Source organism: Oncorhynchus gorbuscha, linkage group LG12 (assembly GCF_021184085.1).
Source record: "Oncorhynchus gorbuscha isolate QuinsamMale2020 ecotype Even-year linkage group LG12, OgorEven_v1.0, whole genome shotgun sequence".
Lineage (NCBI taxonomy): Eukaryota > Metazoa > Chordata > Actinopteri > Salmoniformes > Salmonidae > Oncorhynchus > Oncorhynchus gorbuscha.
Window position 1 is genome coordinate 12,267,361 of NC_060184.1, and position 17,517 is coordinate 12,284,877.

General features: G+C 41.8%; 1 protein-coding gene across 5 annotated transcripts in view; it reads left to right on the forward strand.

Annotated features, from left to right (window-relative positions):
• LOC123990538 (pleckstrin homology domain-containing family G member 3) overlaps positions 1-17,517 on the forward strand; it is a 115,703-nt gene that overhangs the window by 38,592 nt on the left and 59,594 nt on the right. For 3 of the 5 annotated variants that reach the window (XM_046291123.1, XM_046291125.1, XM_046291127.1), the window contains exons 1-2: positions 11,210-11,543; positions 14,971-15,033. The exons of 1 other annotated variant lie outside the window; for it this stretch is intronic. In XM_046291123.1, coding sequence (XP_046147079.1) covers positions 11,462-11,543; positions 14,971-15,033 — 145 coding nt within the window. In that variant the 5' untranslated portion in view covers positions 11,210-11,461. Of the gene's footprint in view, positions 1-11,209; positions 11,544-14,970; positions 15,034-17,517 lie in introns of those variants that run through there. One more of the 5 variants, XM_046291124.1, reaches the window with a different exon arrangement.

Consider the following 17,517-nt stretch of genomic DNA (forward strand, 5'->3'; position numbering starts at 1 on the left):
TTTCAATGAGGTAACGGTTAAGGTCTGAACAACGTAGTAGACTCTTGTCTACTACTGTCTACTACATTGCATTAACCTCGTTCTACAGTATGTCTTTATAATCTAGCTGGGCTGCGAGGACAAACTTGCATTGATGCTGCACTCTTGTTTTGTGAACGGTAGAGTTGTAAGCCCATTACCACAGATGGTCAGGAGATTTCCCTTAAAGGCCCAGTGCAGTCAAAAATGTGATTTGCCTGTGTTTTATATATTCTTCCATACTATGAGGTGAGAGTAATTCTGTTAAATTGTGAAAATTATGGTAATGTCCTTTTAGTGTAAGAGCTATTTGAAAAGACTACCTGATATTTCAGGCTGTTTTGGTGGGATTGGGTTTTGGCCTGCTTAGTGACATCACAAAGCAGTAAATTGGTTAATAGACCAATAAGAAAGAGTTCAACTCTCTGCCAATAATAGCTAGTTTTCAGTTTTCACCTCTGCAATTAGACCACTACCAGACAGTCCTAGCTAAATTCTAGCTTGAGAAATTGCTCTTTGCTAAGAAGCTATTTTTGTTACATTTGTACCATTTCCATTGAAAACTATCACAGAAATGATTTGAAATTGAGATAAAAACGGCTGCATGTGACCTTTAAAAAGAATTAACGGCCACTCAAGCACATTTGGGTTTTATCTGTTGTAGTTGTAGCGGTAGGGCGGATTGGTATTAAGAACGCAAAGAAGGATGACTCAGTTATAATCCCCAAGTAGTCAAATTACCCAGCAGGCCATTCTAGTGCATCTGGACTACAATACTCCCAAGTGTGTCATTGTCATAATTATAATTTAGAGGTGGAGATTATTGGTCTTTTTACACATGAAATGAAGTCCACTCACAGGGCAGCGCGGGTTCCTAACCACTGAGTGAAAAGAAAGACTGTCCTCCTTTTACTGGCAATGATCAAGAACTTGTTGCATCGGTTGAGTACTGTACTGCGCCTTTTGTCGTAATTTGTTACTTGGGCTAAGAACCTGATAAATCCAGAGATGCAAAATGATACTGGATTCCATAATTCCCAGTGTCAATCCTCATTGGGTCATTTACTTCCAATGTTTGGTTGCCTCAAAACAAACTATAAATGCAAATTGTGAGCATTTAACAACCACGTGATGGTTCTTCTATAAGAGATGTTGGACTGAGGCACCTGCCTCATCAACTTTATCACTGAACTTGGTTTACACACACACACACACACACACACACACACACACACACACACACACACACACACACACACACACACACACACACACACACACACACACACACACACACACACACACACACACACACACACACACACACACACACACACACACCCCAGTCTGCCATGAAACTCTGCACAAATCATTTATTGTTTTAAGTTTGTAACACAATAATCCAGCGAAGCACATCTCTAGTTGCCCACACAAGCCCCAGAGAGGCTGGGATATAGCTTAGCCCCAGTTGCTGTGCGTTACCTCCCTGATGAGGGCATGTTTTCTGGAGGGAGTCACTAAGAGAGACCGGCTAATTGGCTTGTTTCCAGTGGTGGAAAAAGTACCCAATTGTCTGGATTAAAAGTAGAGAGACCTTAGAAAATGACTCAAGTGAAAGTCACTGGATGACCAGGGATGTGCTCTGTTTAGTGAGTCCTCCAGATCAGAAGCAGTAGGGATGACCAGGGATGTGCTCTGTTTAGTGAGTCCTCCAGATCAGAGATAGTAGGGATGACCAGCGATGTTCTCTTGATAAGTGTGTGATTTGGACCATTTTCTTGTCCTGCTAAGCATTCACAATGTAAAGAGTACTTTTGGGTGTCAAGGAAAATGTAAAAAGTCAATTTTATTTAGGAATGTAGTGAAGTAAAAGCTGTCAAAAAAATAAATAGTAAAGTACACATACCAAAAAACTACTTAAATAGTACTTTAAAATATTTTGTTACTTAAGTACTTTACACTACTGCTTATTTCACATCAGACATCCACTTTACTTAACAGCCCTAGAGGCAGACACTCACCAGGAATTTGCAGAATTACAATAAGGAGTGTAGAATGGCTGGAATCTCAGTTATTCTGCCATGTCTGTAGCCCACGAATTAATGAAATATTTGTGCGCTCCCTGGACACGAGTAGTTAATCTTGCATAATCCCTCTCAGCATGATAGAATACCGAAATGTGGAAAGTGTTTTGTAGGGTGATAATAACAACAGTGCTTTACGCTGTAGCTCACCTCGTCCACCACTGATGTTTAGCTAGCACCCACCATGGTGATGTCATGGCAGCTCGTCTGCACCACAGACTTCACTACACATCAGCTGAGAGTTATGGGTGAAACATGCCAATTAGGATACAGCTTCCGATATTAAGCTGATGCCGAATGACTTGTTCTCAGAAAGGAATGACCACAATTAAAGGTGTTGACGGTGATACAAAACCAACCCCACACCACGTGAGTCTGATCCCCTGCACGCTAATCCAAATCCACTTTGCTTATCATTTGCTTGTTAACAATAGCCATATTAGAGGGTGGGCTTAATGAGAAAGTAGCCTGGTCCCAGATCTGTTTACCCAGTCTGACCAACGCCAGTGATTATTATCATAAGAGCTGGCTCTACAGAATAACCGGGGACCAGGCTAGGGAGGAAGCGTTCCTGTGGATGAAATGCTGTGTGGAACGGACTGTGTTGTCCTATTCTCTGATTTGGTTATCTTTTGTTCTGGTTGTGGCGCACCAGGCAAACCCCCTCAAGAGAACCCTTGTGTTTTCCAAACAGACCTGCATTATGCTCCTGCCCAAGACAGAAAACCCAGCCATGGGATAAACAAGCGCCCTCACAAAAGGGCAGCGCTGCTTATTCTTTAGTATGGGGGCAGGCGGTACAACAATATAAAAAATGTGATGACATAACTGTTACCATCGTTGTCTATGTACTCTTCACTAAACAGCAAAAATACCACAATGTATATTGTTATTGTCCAAGAGCTTGTATATATTGTGATTATTCCATTGTGTGGCCTTATCCCATATTGTACAGCAGTGATTACCAACCAGGGGTACTAGGACCCTGGGGGTACTTGGCCTATCCACAGGGGGTACATGAGAAGACTCATGAGACCATATGCTTACTGATAAAATGTACATGAGGTAAAGCTGGGAAGTTTGTTAGTTGCCAGGAATGTTGCGACCCTAGCTTCCTTTCATGCATTTCGTGTCAAGTTTTAATTATAGCTATATGTGTTGACAGGAAATACGGGTTATAAATTTAGCTATAGGTGTTGACAAGAAATTCAGGTGCGGTTTAAACGCAGATTCCTCCTCTACTCAGAATTCCTATGTGTCACAGTCAGTATGATGAGAAAATCGTGATGTGTATGCACACAAGCTTATGCTGTTTGTCTTTTTTTAAATCTATTTTCATTTGCGAGTTCATCTATTTTGTAGGTCTATTCATTGCCCATGTTCGAAAAACATACTAACGAACGCTGTTGCCTCCAAAGGGTTCCACTACTTTTCAACTTAATTTTCATCATCAAGTTTTAAATCACATGCACAAGTACAGTGAAATGCCTTTCTTGCTAACCCCAACAATACAATAATTAATAGCAATGTATTACTATAAAAAAACACACACAAAAAATAAGAATAGGAAATATTAAGTAAATAAGCATGCAGGAAATATTTAAGTCAGATATTTACATGTACAGGGACACTGTGGGGACGAGGCAACGGGATATAAGATAAAACAGAGTAGCAGCAGCTTGTATTTGATTGTGTGTGGAGTCTGTATAAATGTATGTGCATATTATGTGTGAGAAAATGGAGAGAGTGTCTGTGTTGGAGTGACTGTGTATGTAGAGTGCAAAGATTGAAATAAAAGGTCAATAAAGAGACAAGGTGAACACAGAGAGTCTGTGTGGCTATTCTGTTAGATTGAGGGTGTTGCTATTGCCATACCAAGCAGTGATGCAGCCAGTCCAATATGCTCTACTCAATGGTACAGCTGTAGAACCTGTTGGGGATTTGAGGGCCCATGCCAAACTTTTTCAACCTCCTGAGGGTGAAGAGACAATCATGGCTTCACGACTGTGTGTGTTTGGACCATTTTATGTCTTTGGTGATTTGGACACTGAGGAACTTGAAGCTGTCCACCTGCCGCTGCCACCCAGTCGACGTGGATGGTAGCGTGCTGAACACCCGTTTTCTTGTAGTCCACGGTCAGCTCCTTGGTCTTACTGATGTTGAGGGAGAGGTTGCTGTTCCGGCACCACACTGACCTCCCTGTATGCTGACTCGTCGTCGCTGGTGATCAGGCCTACAACCGTCGTGTCGTCAGCGAACTTGATAATTGTGTTTAATTCGTGCGTGGCCACACAGTCGTGGGTGAACAAGGAGTACACCACCTGGGGTCGGGCCCGGCAGGAAGTCCAGGATGCAGTTGCAGATGGAGATGTTCAGACCCAGAGTCCTAAGGTTGGTGACGAGCTTGGGGGGGACAATGGTGTTGAATGCTGAACGGTAGTAAATGAACAGCATTCTCACATAGGTATTCCCCTTATCAAGTTGGATGAGGGAAGTGTGGAGAGCAATTGAGATTGATTGGTCTATGGATCTGGAGTGTCTAGGGATAATGGAGATGTGTGCCATAACCAGCCTCTCAAATCACTTCATGATTACAGAAGCGAGTCCTACAGGGCGGTAGTCATTGTGGCCTGAAGCCTTAGAGTTCTTGGGAACAGAAATACTTGTGGTAATCTTAATTTGTGGATTACAGACGAGGACAAGGAGAGGTTGAAAATGACTGAATATGCCTGCCAGCAGTTTTGCGCATGCTCTGAGAACACACCCTGGAATACCGTTGGGGGGCCCATGGCCTTGCGGGTGTTGACCTGATTTTAAAGACCCTTTTCACGTCAGCCTTGGAGAGCGAGTTCAGCCAATCCTCATGGTCGGTGACGGCCCTCACACCCGGCTCGATGTTGTCAAAGCGTGCATAAAATGTATTGAGTTCGTCTGGTAGAGACACATCGTTGGGCAGATGAGGGTTGGGTCTTCCTTTAATCTGTAATGGACTGCAGCATCAGGGTTGTCGACGATAGCTCTGTGTGCCGTAGCCCGGCTCTCTGTGTTGATCCAGGGCTTTTGATTGGGGATGCAGCGAACCCTCACCGTGGGTATAACATCGCAATGCATTTTCTAATGAAGCCGGTGATGGAAGTGGTTAGCTCGTCAATGTTATTGGTGGAGTCTCAACATATTCCAATCAGAGCTAGCAAAGCAGTCCTGTAGCATAACCTCTGATTCTGGTGACCATTTCTCAACAGAGCAAATTGCAGTACTTCCTGTTTCAGCTTCTGCTTGTAAAGTTCGTTAAGCACCAGCTTGTTATTATTGTCCTGAGGTGGAATGTATACAGTAGAGGTCGACCGATTTTATGATATTTCAATACCGATTATTGGAGGACCCAAAAAAAAGCCGATACCGATTTAATCAGCAGACTTTTTATTTTATTTATTTGTAATAATGACAATTACAACAATACTGAATGAACACTTATTTTAACTTAATATAATACATCAATAAAATCAATTTAGTCTCAAATAAATAATGAAACAAATAATAAATGATAATAAAAAATGTTCAATTTGGTTTAAATAATGCAAAAACAAAGTGTTGGAGGAGAAAGTAAAAGTGCAATATGTGCCACTTCAGAAAGCTAACGTTTAAGTTCCTTGCTCAGAACATGAGAACATATGAAAGCTGGTGGTTCCTTTTAACATGAGTCTTCAATATTCCCAGGTAAGACGTTTTAGGTTGTAGTTATTATAGGACTATTTCTCTCTATACCATTTTGTATTTCATTAACCTTTTGGCTATTGGATGTTCTTCTAGCCACTTTAGTATTGCCAGTGTAACAGTATAGCTTCCGTCCCTCTCCTTGCTCCTACCTGGGCTCGAACCAGGAACATATCGACAACAGCCACCCTCGAAGCAGCGTTACCCATGCAGAGCAAGGGGAACAACCACTCCAAATCTCAGAGCGAGTGACGTTTGAAACACTATTAGCGCGCACCCCGCTAACTAGGTAGCCATTTCACATCGGTTACACCAACCTCATCTCGGGAGTTGATAGGCTTGAAGGCATAAACAGCGCAATACTGGATGCATTGCAAAGAGCTGCTGGCAAAACGCACGAGATTGCTGTTTAAATAATGCTTACGAGCCTGCTGGTGCCTACCACCGCTCAGTCAGACTGCTCTATCAAGTCATATACTTAGTTATAACACAATAACACACAGAAATATGAGCCTTAGTTTCCAGATTCAACCATATTAATGACCTATCATCTCGAAAACAAGATGTTTATTCTTTCAGTAAAATACGGAACCGTTCCGTATTTTATCTAACGGGTGGCATCCATTAGTCTAAATATTCCTGTTACATTGCACAACCTTCAATGTTATGTCATAATTATGTAAAATTCTGACAAATTAGGTGGCCCGAACCTTTGCATATACACTGACTCTGCGTGCAATGAACGCAAGAGAAGTGACACAATTTCACCTGGTTAATATTGACTGCTAACCTGGATTTCTTTTAGCTAAATATGCAGGTTTAAAAATATATACTTCTGTGTATTGATTTTAAGAAAGGCATTGATGTTTATGGTTAGGTACACATTGGAGCAAGGACAGTCCTTTTTCGTGAATACGCACCTCATCGATTATATGCAACGCAAGACATGCTAGATAACTACACATGGTTGATGATATTACTAGTTTAACTAGTCATTATGATAGTTTTTTTTATAGGATACGTTTAATGTTAGCGAGCAACTTACCTTTGCTTCTTACTGTATTCGCTTAACAGGAAGGCTCCACATGGAGTGCAATGAGAGGCAGGTGGTTCGAGCGTTGGACTAGTTAACTGTAAGGTTGCAAGATTGAATCTCGCCATATATATATATATATATATCATATGGGGCGGCAGGGTAGCCTAATGGTTAGAGCGTTGGTCTAGTAACCTAAAGGTTGCAAGTTCGAATCCCTGAGCTGACAAGGTACAAATCTGTCGTTCTGCCCCTGAACAGGCAGTTAACCCACCGTTCCTAGGCCGTCATTGAAAATAAGAATGTGTTCTTAACTGACTTGCCTAGTTAAATAAAGATTACATTAGACAAGAACAGCTCAAGGACAGAACTACATTTAAAAAAAATTATGCCACGCGGTGCCTAGATATCAATGCATACACACAAACTATCTAGGTTATGGTATCTTGTCCGAGAACCATGTTTTTGAAAAGCAAAGAATATTGAAGTTCCGATAGTCCCATCGGTAGCAAATCCACGATCAGAGGTCATCCATCTTTTCAAGTGACGTTTATTAGCCAGTAGAATATAAGGAAGAGGTGGCCGGTTTTCCCTTTGCCGAAATCTCCCCTCTCTTGCCTCTGTAACGCCTGCATTTATCTTCTTTAGTAGCCCGGAATTACAGAGAAAGCCCAGGACAGAGGGGTCGAAGTAGAAGCTGGAATTGGGGGTTTATTACTGCCTATCTGATGTTCAAGAGTTCTTGTCAGTTGTAAGGAATAATAACGGATACTTTTCGTGAAAATAGAGTAAAAATAAACTAGAAAATAATCACATAATAGCAAACTCGGGTCGGAGCTTGCTAAATGGCAGCCATCTTAATATCATCTCCAGCACAATACCAGTTTCTACATATGTGAAAACGGTGCAGTTCTGTCTTGTAGAAAAATAAATGAAGTAAAAAATGTTCTACCAGATGACATCAAAAATGCAAACATTTTAAAAAGTGATGTTCAAACACTACGAGAGTCGCGAGGACGTGGGGAGCAAGAAAATACCCTCCCTAGCTAGAAACTAGTTGTAGAAAATACCCTCCCTCGAGCTAGAAACTAGTTGTAGAAAATACCCTCCCTCGAGCTAGAAACTAGTTGTAGAAAATACCCTCCCTCGAGCTAGAAACTAGTTGTAGAAAATACCCTCCCTCGAGCTAGAAACTAGTTGTAGACAATACCCTCCCTCAAGCTAGAAACTAGTTGTAGAAAATACCCTCCCTCGAGCTAGAAACTAGTTGTAGAAAATACCCTCCCTCGAGCTAGAAACTAGTTGTAGAAAATACCCTCCCTCGAGCTAGAAACTAGTTGTAGGTTTTGAAAATCACTGTTTTTCTTTCTTTTAATCCTACCCTGTGATGTCAGAGAAGCATTTTTTTTGTTACGACTTTCCTTCTCTTTTTAACCACCGATCATAGAATCGCCTAGTTTCACCTGTGTAGACATCGGTATGGTGCGGAAGATAATGAATATAATGTTGAAAATTGGCGGAATTGCCCTTTAAAGATGAACCATTTGGGCTCTCTTGAGTCACTTATCTGATTTCCAAAGTTCACTTTGAATGAATTAGGCTTTCAACGGGCACTTACGTCATCTACCCTTCTCAGCAATGCCATCTAAGAATAATCCTAAATGCTCCCACTGGTTAAGTATTACTGGCAAGGCCAGAGACAACGTTTGATTGTTTTAACCCTGTATACTTGTGGGAATGGGCTTATATGGATAGGGCTACATTTTGAGTTTCTTACAGAATAAATATGAAATGCATAACCGTGGCATGGGAAAATTGGTCTAATAAAGGTAAGGACAGTTGACGAGACTGAATCCAAACATTACACTGTTGATTTTATGTGCCTTTCTATATTTACTGTACTTTTCTCTCCATTTGTTGATAACAAAATCAGAACACACTTTGGATACATTCAGGGGCATGATAAGAATATTAATTGGAAATGTGGGGTAGGTGCAACCTAAGACCAACAATAATGACGAGGGTTTGAGTGCGAGGCAAACTGACTCCTTCTGTCCAGGGTATGACACCTTGTCACCAGGTAACTGTACATAGTGCTCATCAATGTATATGAGTTTTATGATATGGAAAAGTGAAGTGCACATTTGGACTGTTTGGCTTGCTTGTATGACATCAAAGTGGTATTTGTTATAACCCTCAAAGTCTCATCTTTCATAATACATAGTCCTCTTAATTAACAGCATTTCCCCTCGCTTGGACAACAAAACATTTCCAAAAGTTGCCCAATTAGTTGGAGTGATGGGGGAACTTTTTGTTGTGGGAGGAGCTAAAGTTCAGAACGGCTTCCAGTCAAAACCCATACAGCGCTGTGAATCGCAGAGCCAGAGCTCTGACTTGTATAACATGTTACTGAACCGCCTCGGCTTTCCAATTTAGCCGTTTAGCCCATTTTCAACCCGTATACATACGGGTACGAGAGTAAAGGGTTAAAGCTAATTTCCTGCAATATTACATATTTTGCCAGTTGTGGAGAGAACATTTTACAGTTTTAAAGCCAATTTCCTGCAGTTCTACACTTTTTGCCATGGCTTATGCGGCGTTCTTATGCTATCAGAGTGACTCAAACGTGATAACAAAATCAACGGGGCACCATGCCATTTTTGGTATTGTATATTCTCCCTGACAGGCAAGTTTTTATTTATGAGATTTGTTACTTCTCAAAGAGGATCTTATTTAAAAAGCTATTGGTCCATAATGTTTTCTACATACTTTAAATCTAGTTTTCATCGTTTAGGTTTACACTGAAAACATTTTACCCTCTCGAAAATGATCAAATTAGCAGCGGCGGAAGCCACATCGACTCCCACAACAGTCGTATACACACCATATGAACCAGGTGTTAGGTGGCTAGTTTTAGTCATATAGGGGAAACACTGGGTATTAACTGCCTGAGTGGATAGTGAAGGACAGTATTTGAGGTGTGTGTGTGTGGGGAGGGGGGGGGGTGAGTAAGCTATGTGTGTGTGCCTTTACCAAATGAGTCAAACTCACACACATCAAGCAGTAACCCCCCCCCCCATGCCCACGCTCAGCCTGTGCCATTTGACATTCCCAAGGATTCCCTGCCACTTCAAAGCCGCTCATAGGTCAGAGAGGAATAAGGACAGACTTCAAACCTACAGGTTCAGTAGTGAAAGAGCACTCAGTCCATGGATTCCTCTGACCCAACACACAGAAAAGGGAATGGTCTTCTAAAACTTAGTGTTGAAAAAGAACAGGGGTTGGAAAGGATGTGTTACTCATAACAGAGGTGGGCACCACCGCACTGCCCACATCTCTACCGTGACGCGCCACGCCACGGGGTAGGTGAGGATATGAGTCGGCACAGTAACAACCCACAACAACCACAGCTCTCCGGTGTAACTACCTTGCTCAAGGGCAGAACGACATTTTAAAAGCGGAAGACAAATTCCAGTTGAATGCGTTCAATTGTGCAACTGACTAGGATATCCAGCGCTTTTCCAGAGCTTTACATTACACTGGATGGTGAAAACTCACCTAACACACCGACCTGGGTGATACCACGGCAACCATTAGGAAAGCCCACCTTCAGTGGCCTATCAATGGGCCTATATGAAAGTTGCAGTTGTCACTGTATAGAATGTAAATGGACGGTTCTCATGTTCTACATTCCATTCATCTTATTGTTGTCATGCACTATGTTTTATATATGGCATGGCTCAGTCATTTCACCTGGGACTGAGCTCAGACCAATCACTGGTCTTGTCTGCTCCTGGTTTGAGAATAGTATTATGATGCCAAATTCTTCTCACCCATTGGCTGATTAGGAAAGAAATATAATTAATTTAATTCTATGTAGCTACTTCTACACCATTTTATTTTTTAATTTCAAAAAGTTTCTCATTCGATGCTGTTTCTCTGTGTGCAGCAATATTCCTCAGACACTGGGTGTTATTGTTCTGAGAGCCGAGGCACTGCCTCCCTAGGCAACCACTCCTCTCCACGGAGAAGTGGAACGAGAGAGAGAGAGAGAGAGGGAGGGAGGGAGGGAGGGTGGGTGGGTGGGTGGGTGGGGGGGGGACAAGTCTCTTGTGGAAGCCAAGGCTGGGAAGGGAGATAACGTTACATGCTGTGCATTCTTGCAATCACAATCTAACCTCCTTTCCTTCAACCTCCCTCCCTCCCTTTCCTCCAACCTCCCTTCCTCTCTTTCTCTTATGGCCATACTTTGCGTTTGACACCGAACACTCTCCCTGGTTCAAATGGGCGTGTGTGTATGAGTGTTGTGGGAGTGGCAAGACCAGGTCGCTTCCTCAGTTGCCTTCCACTTGTGGAGCTGTAGAGGAGTATGTCTGAAGCTCCCACCGGGAACACTGCTCACTACTTTTACCTCCATGGATTTGTGTAAGACTGCACCTGGTTAAGAAGTGTTGTTGAGACGACCTGGCACTCAAGTTTGGTACCCCATGAAGTGGCCTGGAGTGGGTCAGTCCAGCAGGTCAGTGCACTCTGTGTGTGGGAAGCAAGAGAGAGCCATGAGCACTCTGGGTCGGTCCAAGGACAAAACCTGGGGGTTGCCCTCAGACCGGGCATGGATATGGCCACCCTCCGGAGCGCCTGGGAGGAGAGAAGGCTCCTGAACGGATTCAACCGCAAGTTAACCCGTTGGTTCGGTGAGTCCTCGACCTCTGGAAATTGTTGGATGGTAGTATTCTCTGTTCATATTTACCATGTTCACATTATGTCTTAATTCCCTGACAACGCTCCCAAGGATGACTTTGTTTTAGGGGGAGCTATGAGGTCAAGATTTTAAAACCTGATACTGCTTGTTGACATATTGCAAAGAATCGTAAAATCTGGGAACCTTTGTTTTACCTTCATCTTTCTTCACCCACCACTTGTTCTGATCGCCATAACCTTCCACTATAATGGAATTTATTTTTTAAAGAATCAGCACCAACACGAAGATTGCTGCAATCAATGGAGTCTGCATAATTTCTTGTCAGCATGATATTGCAGCTTCACCCTACTTATAGGAAGCCCAAGAGACAGGACCTCTGGGATGCTTTGGAGAAAGCCAGTTGGCTGTTTTCAGACGCCAAAGCCAGTATCTATGGGACCAAAGCCGGTATCCATAGGACCGAAGCCGGTATCTATGGCAGTCTGTCTCCGGAGTGGCGGTTAAGTCCCGTGGCTTTATAAGCGCCTGCTGGTTGATTTGTGTGTTCACGGCACAGTGGTGGTCGGGGAACCTTTTCCAGATGTGCTCCACTTCGCAAAGAAGGCACTTATATTTCAACGGTGCAGAGGTTATTTGATTTTAGGATTTATATGAATCATAATGATTGTTTACAGTTGTATCCCAACTGGTATTAGGGGAGTCGTAGCTGGATCTCTTAGAAAGCCTGGATCCCCCCCCCCCCCTTCCAGGTGAAAGAATCAGTCACCATGAAAATGCTGAACATGGGTTGTTTTATTCTCCCTCCATGCCTGTCTACATGAATAGGGTTTACAGGAGTAAGAATTGTATTTCTACTAGCCTGTGATTTATATTTGTAAACGCTAGTTCAAAGATGTCACCACATGCCTGAGACTGCCTGAGTCTGCTTTGAGATGTATGTCTGTGTGCATGGAGAAATGACTTCATTTTGATTCATAGTGTTTGGATAGGTTTGAGTGCCTTCGTACACGTTAGTATTTCATTCTACGGTTTCATTCTACACTATATGTACAGTACGTCTCCTTTGTGTGTATGCACTCATTGATTGACTCCTTATTAATCATTGAAAGTCACTGTGTAACAACAGCCTGTTACATTCTGAAATTGTCGGACAGGCTGAAATTGTCGACATAGCTTTAAATCTCAAGTGTTTATTTAGATTATTTTCTTGACTGCACTGTATGGAAGGAAGCTTTTTCCACCAGTAATATAGTAAAACAAATATATAGTATCTTGCACTTTTTAAATACAAAAATGTTGAGATAGTAGATCATACTTATTGGACGTGTTTCTTCATTTGTAGCATTGTCTCCAAAGGAGTGTTTTCCTGGGTCACAGTGTGACCTAGGTAGGCTAACCTAACCAGGTAAAACTCTGGACCCTAGTTGTAGGGTATGGCATAGTAAAACAGTTTTATTACGGGCTGTGATTTGACCCGTTCTTTCTAATCAGGTCATGTGGGTTTACAAAACCCACTAAAACAACAACTGCAATTAGACAATAGAACGAACCGGGTTTAGCTTGCTTTATGCAGGGTTGCGTTGTGTAGGTCTTTGCATCTGTAGTTAAAACGTTACTCCCACAGTATGTCATCACTTTTGGTAAATTTGTATTTTAAAGGTCTAGGTAGCCTAGCCACCCAAAGTTTGAGTATAAACCAAATTCGATCACATTCACATTTTCTCTTAACACAAATAAACAGATGTATTTTAGGCTATATATACATAGCTTAGGCATAAATACATGTTACCGCTTGGTTTCCCCTGGCCAGGGGGGAATATACAATAGGGCATAGGCTTCTTTAGGCTGCCTGCAGCTGTGGTTATCGGAAGGCTACAGTTGATCAGACTGAAGGACAGATTCATTGTGCATGAGGTAACAAGTCATGAGGTAAATCAGTCTAATCAACAGTACTTTGTCCCTCTTCAATGCTTTTGTGTCAATATTTTTTGGGGACAAATGCGAGCTTGCCACACGTTTGCTGGCGTCCCTACTGTGCTAATCTTTGCAATAAATAGAACAAAATCTCCACATAATGTTACAAATTAAGAACCATATCCTATATGGTTCTACGATCTCAATTTTGAGTTACTATCTCAACATTTTTAGATATTATCAACGTTTTAGTTGTTTGCGGTGGCGGGAATGAGCGTCCATAGCACTAAGCAACTGAGGTCTGGGCAAGAAGCCACCCCCCCAATTTGATTTTACCTCTTATAATGACATCCATGATATTGATCAAATGATGCTTGGTTTGTTCCAGGCTCACTTTAATATGGTAGCTAGTGTAAGCCTATAGGAGCTCCTATATAGCTATGGTTCAGATAAACGTCAGCATTCAGCTATAGCTAGCATGTTTATGTGAGGACGCAGAAATGATTTTGTTTAGCTAGCTAACGTTACCTAGCTGTGTAGCCTAAATTATGATGCTGGATAACTTTTTTTGTACTGTTATATTCGTATAGGAGGTGGAAACATTCATTCATATGCTAACGTTACTTGATCGTGAAGCATGTTGTTTGCTTGCTAATTGAATGTGTATGGACGATAAAAGAGAACCTTTTTTAATTGTCTGCACATGCTTTTGGATTGTTGCATTATTCAATCGTGTAATATGGTTTTGTTGCATTATTTATGTTTTAGAATAAATGTTGTTGTTGAATAGTTTGTGCTTATTGGCTAGTGACTACTGTGATATTTACGGTCAATTTGAGCTGCAGACCAAGAATGAGGCTTTGCCAGCCTTAAGGATGTAATAGGAAATCTCTTTCGCCAATCCGCTCCTCACACTCTCCTTCCTCTCGTAGTGGGGACAGGTCCTAAATGTGTGTGAACCCTGTGTATTTGAATGTCTGTGTGGTTCCATACTGGTAGTACTTCAACCAATGGCTGTGTTTGTGTGTAGGTGAAAGTCCAGCCACTGCCTCTTAAGGCTGACTGGCTGGCTGGAGACGGACGTTACCGATTTGAAAATGTTTTCTTTCAAAGTGTGCACCCTAGGACTAGGAGAATGCACCGGAAAAAGGGAATTGTATCAGTGCTGGACTTCGCTCCTACAACAAGGCCTGACCTTGACCAGGGGGTTTAACGAGTCAATGGGAGAGTTAAGCATAGCGAGGGAGTGAGGCCCACCTTTTCCTCTCTGTACACTCATCTCTTCACTCTGCTTTTGCTGCTGCTGTAAGAGTTTATTAAGTGTTGCTCTGCTAACCGATAGTCACAAGTTGCTCCATGTTTGATAGGGGTATGTGTACCAATGTAATGCTATATCCCTTTTTGTACATTAGGCTTACTGATTTGCTAAGTGCTGATGAACTCTACAGTTCTATATTTTGGCATGACTCTATGTTTGAATGTCTCTGTCTATTCCTCCCCCCCAGGTAGAAACACAGGCTCAGTCCTGTACAAATGTATTACAGAACAGTCTCCAGACTGGTTAGTGGGTATGTCCATGTATATATATATTTTTTTGCATGCTAGAAAGAACCTCAATCAAACTTAATTTGAAAAAATACCAACAAATCAATCTTTGGTTTTCTGTATGATCCGTCTCCACGTATTACAATCAATTCATCTGATTTGGCAGAAGATTTGCTAATGACATAACATACCCGCTTATAATGTAGATGAATGATTATTGTGCAATGGTGATCTGACAATGAGGTTCTAGTGCGACGACGCTAACCATTGACTCCCAAGACAGGAATGGATCATAGAATAATAAGACTATTGTGGAAACTGGATGTAAAAGCTACAAAGGCTGATCTACTGCATTGCAGAGCAGTCTAATAGGGGAAAACATGCTAATGCTAATCATTGCACTCTTGTCACGAATGGATGATTTAACAGTGATTTAATTGAGCGTTAATGGTAAACACCCATGAGGAGAATGGATCCTGATGCTTGACACTCCCGTGGGAACGTTGTGTCCTTCATACTAACAGAAAAGTCCGTCTCTTTCGAGTTTGTCCTGTGATCTTCCTGTCGGCTCATCTTCATCACAGATATGATTTCCCGTTACTCAATTTCATACTCTAAATTTTCTTCCACTCGAACACAGACTAGTTTTGGATTAAGAAGCACTTTCATGCATTTTAGTTCAGGACTGGGCGGAGTTGGGCAGAGTCTGGGTAACTGGCTCTAGATGTTTTTAGTAAGTCTTGGTATTAGTGGTGCACTGACATGACATTTTTGGCCAATACCGATATTTTCCTTGCCAAAACAATACCGATATTTAAAATTTTTAAGCCTTCTTGTGCAGTTAAATAGTTAACACACACATGGATGTAGGTTTCTAAGGCACTGCATCTCAGTGCATGAGGTGTCACTACAGTCCCTGGTTTGAATCCAGGCTGTATCACATCCGGCCGTGATTGGGAGTCCCATAGGGCGGCGCACAATTGGCCCAGCATCGTTCCGGGCCGTCACTGTAAATAAGAATTTGTTCTTAACTGACTTGCCTAGTTAAATAAAGGTTACATACACACACACACACACACACACGCCACACTGACCAAAAAGTTATTTGGTTGTCATTTACATATGTCCCCATTACCAGAAAAACATAATGAAAACGTATTTCTTTCACTTACTTACTTGCTGTGCTGTTTCGTTGTTCAGTTTCATTCTCGACCAGGATTTCTATGGAACTCCGTTTGGGTCTTTGCGTGCCCAAAAAAGATGCACGTCAAATAACGCTATTTGATATGTCAAATAAGTTTGTTGACCAATCAGGACTTGAATATGACTGCACGTCAAATAATAATTTAATGTGTTCATACATTTTTTAATGTAATTATTACACATTGATTACACTCACTCGTATTTCATGTCACGATTCATCGATACGTATGCTATGATGCTGGTAAAGTTGTCTCGCACACCTACAGTGCTGGTCATAAAAAAAGCTAGCTTGCTCATGGATGCAAACAATGTTCTTCCCCAAAACACATAGCTAGTTTCAGTAGCTATAGTTAGCTAGTTAACTATATAGCTCGGTGTCATCTAAAATAACCCTCATTCAGAAGACCGTTCTTATTTCATTAATGGTGGTCGGACCCATCTTTGTGAAGCTAGCCACAATAGTGGACTTTGCAAAATAAAAGTGTGGCATAATTCTACTCTTTGTATTCATTTGCATCACTGTCAATGACATACTTTTATTTTGAAGGCAAACTGCAAATTCCACTATTGTACCTAATCCTTATTGTGGCTAGCTTCACAACACATAAACCGGTCCGGTCAAGCCTCACTAACCTGATGAAGCTAGCTGGCTGCTTCGGATCATAGCTTTGGGCAACAGGGTTAAGTAGCTGGCTAGCTATTTATTTTCATGAACTGAAGTTCTATTTCAAGAGGCGAACAACAACTGGCAACCTAGCTAATACTTACTCACAAGGATTCCTAAATCATTGCTAAGAATAATGAAAATGAGTGCAGTTTCTACTGGTCATTTGTTTTCAGGCTGGTTAAATTGGTGCTAGCTAGGTACCCCAGAAGTTGCAGTCGTAATAAAGCATAATTTGTTCGTCGTAAATACGTTGTTCGTGGCTGGTGTTTGCAAATAACAGTAAAAAGACATTTGAAAATAAGAGTGGCAAGGCTACATACAGACACTGCTTAGTCAGGCTTTTTGAGGTAGTATGTACATGTAGGTATGGTTAAATTACTATGCATATATGATGAACAGAGAGTGGCAGTAGTGTAAAAAGAGGGGTTGGCGGGTGGTGGGACACAATGCAGACAGCCCGGTTAGCCAATGTGTGGGAGCACTGGTTGGTCGGGCCAATTGAGGTAGTATGTACATGAATGTATAGTTAAAGTGACTATGCATATAAGATGAACAGAGCGTAAAAGAGGGGTTGGGGGGAGGCACAATATGCAAATAGTCCGGGTAACCATTTGGTAACCTGTTCAGGAGTCTTACG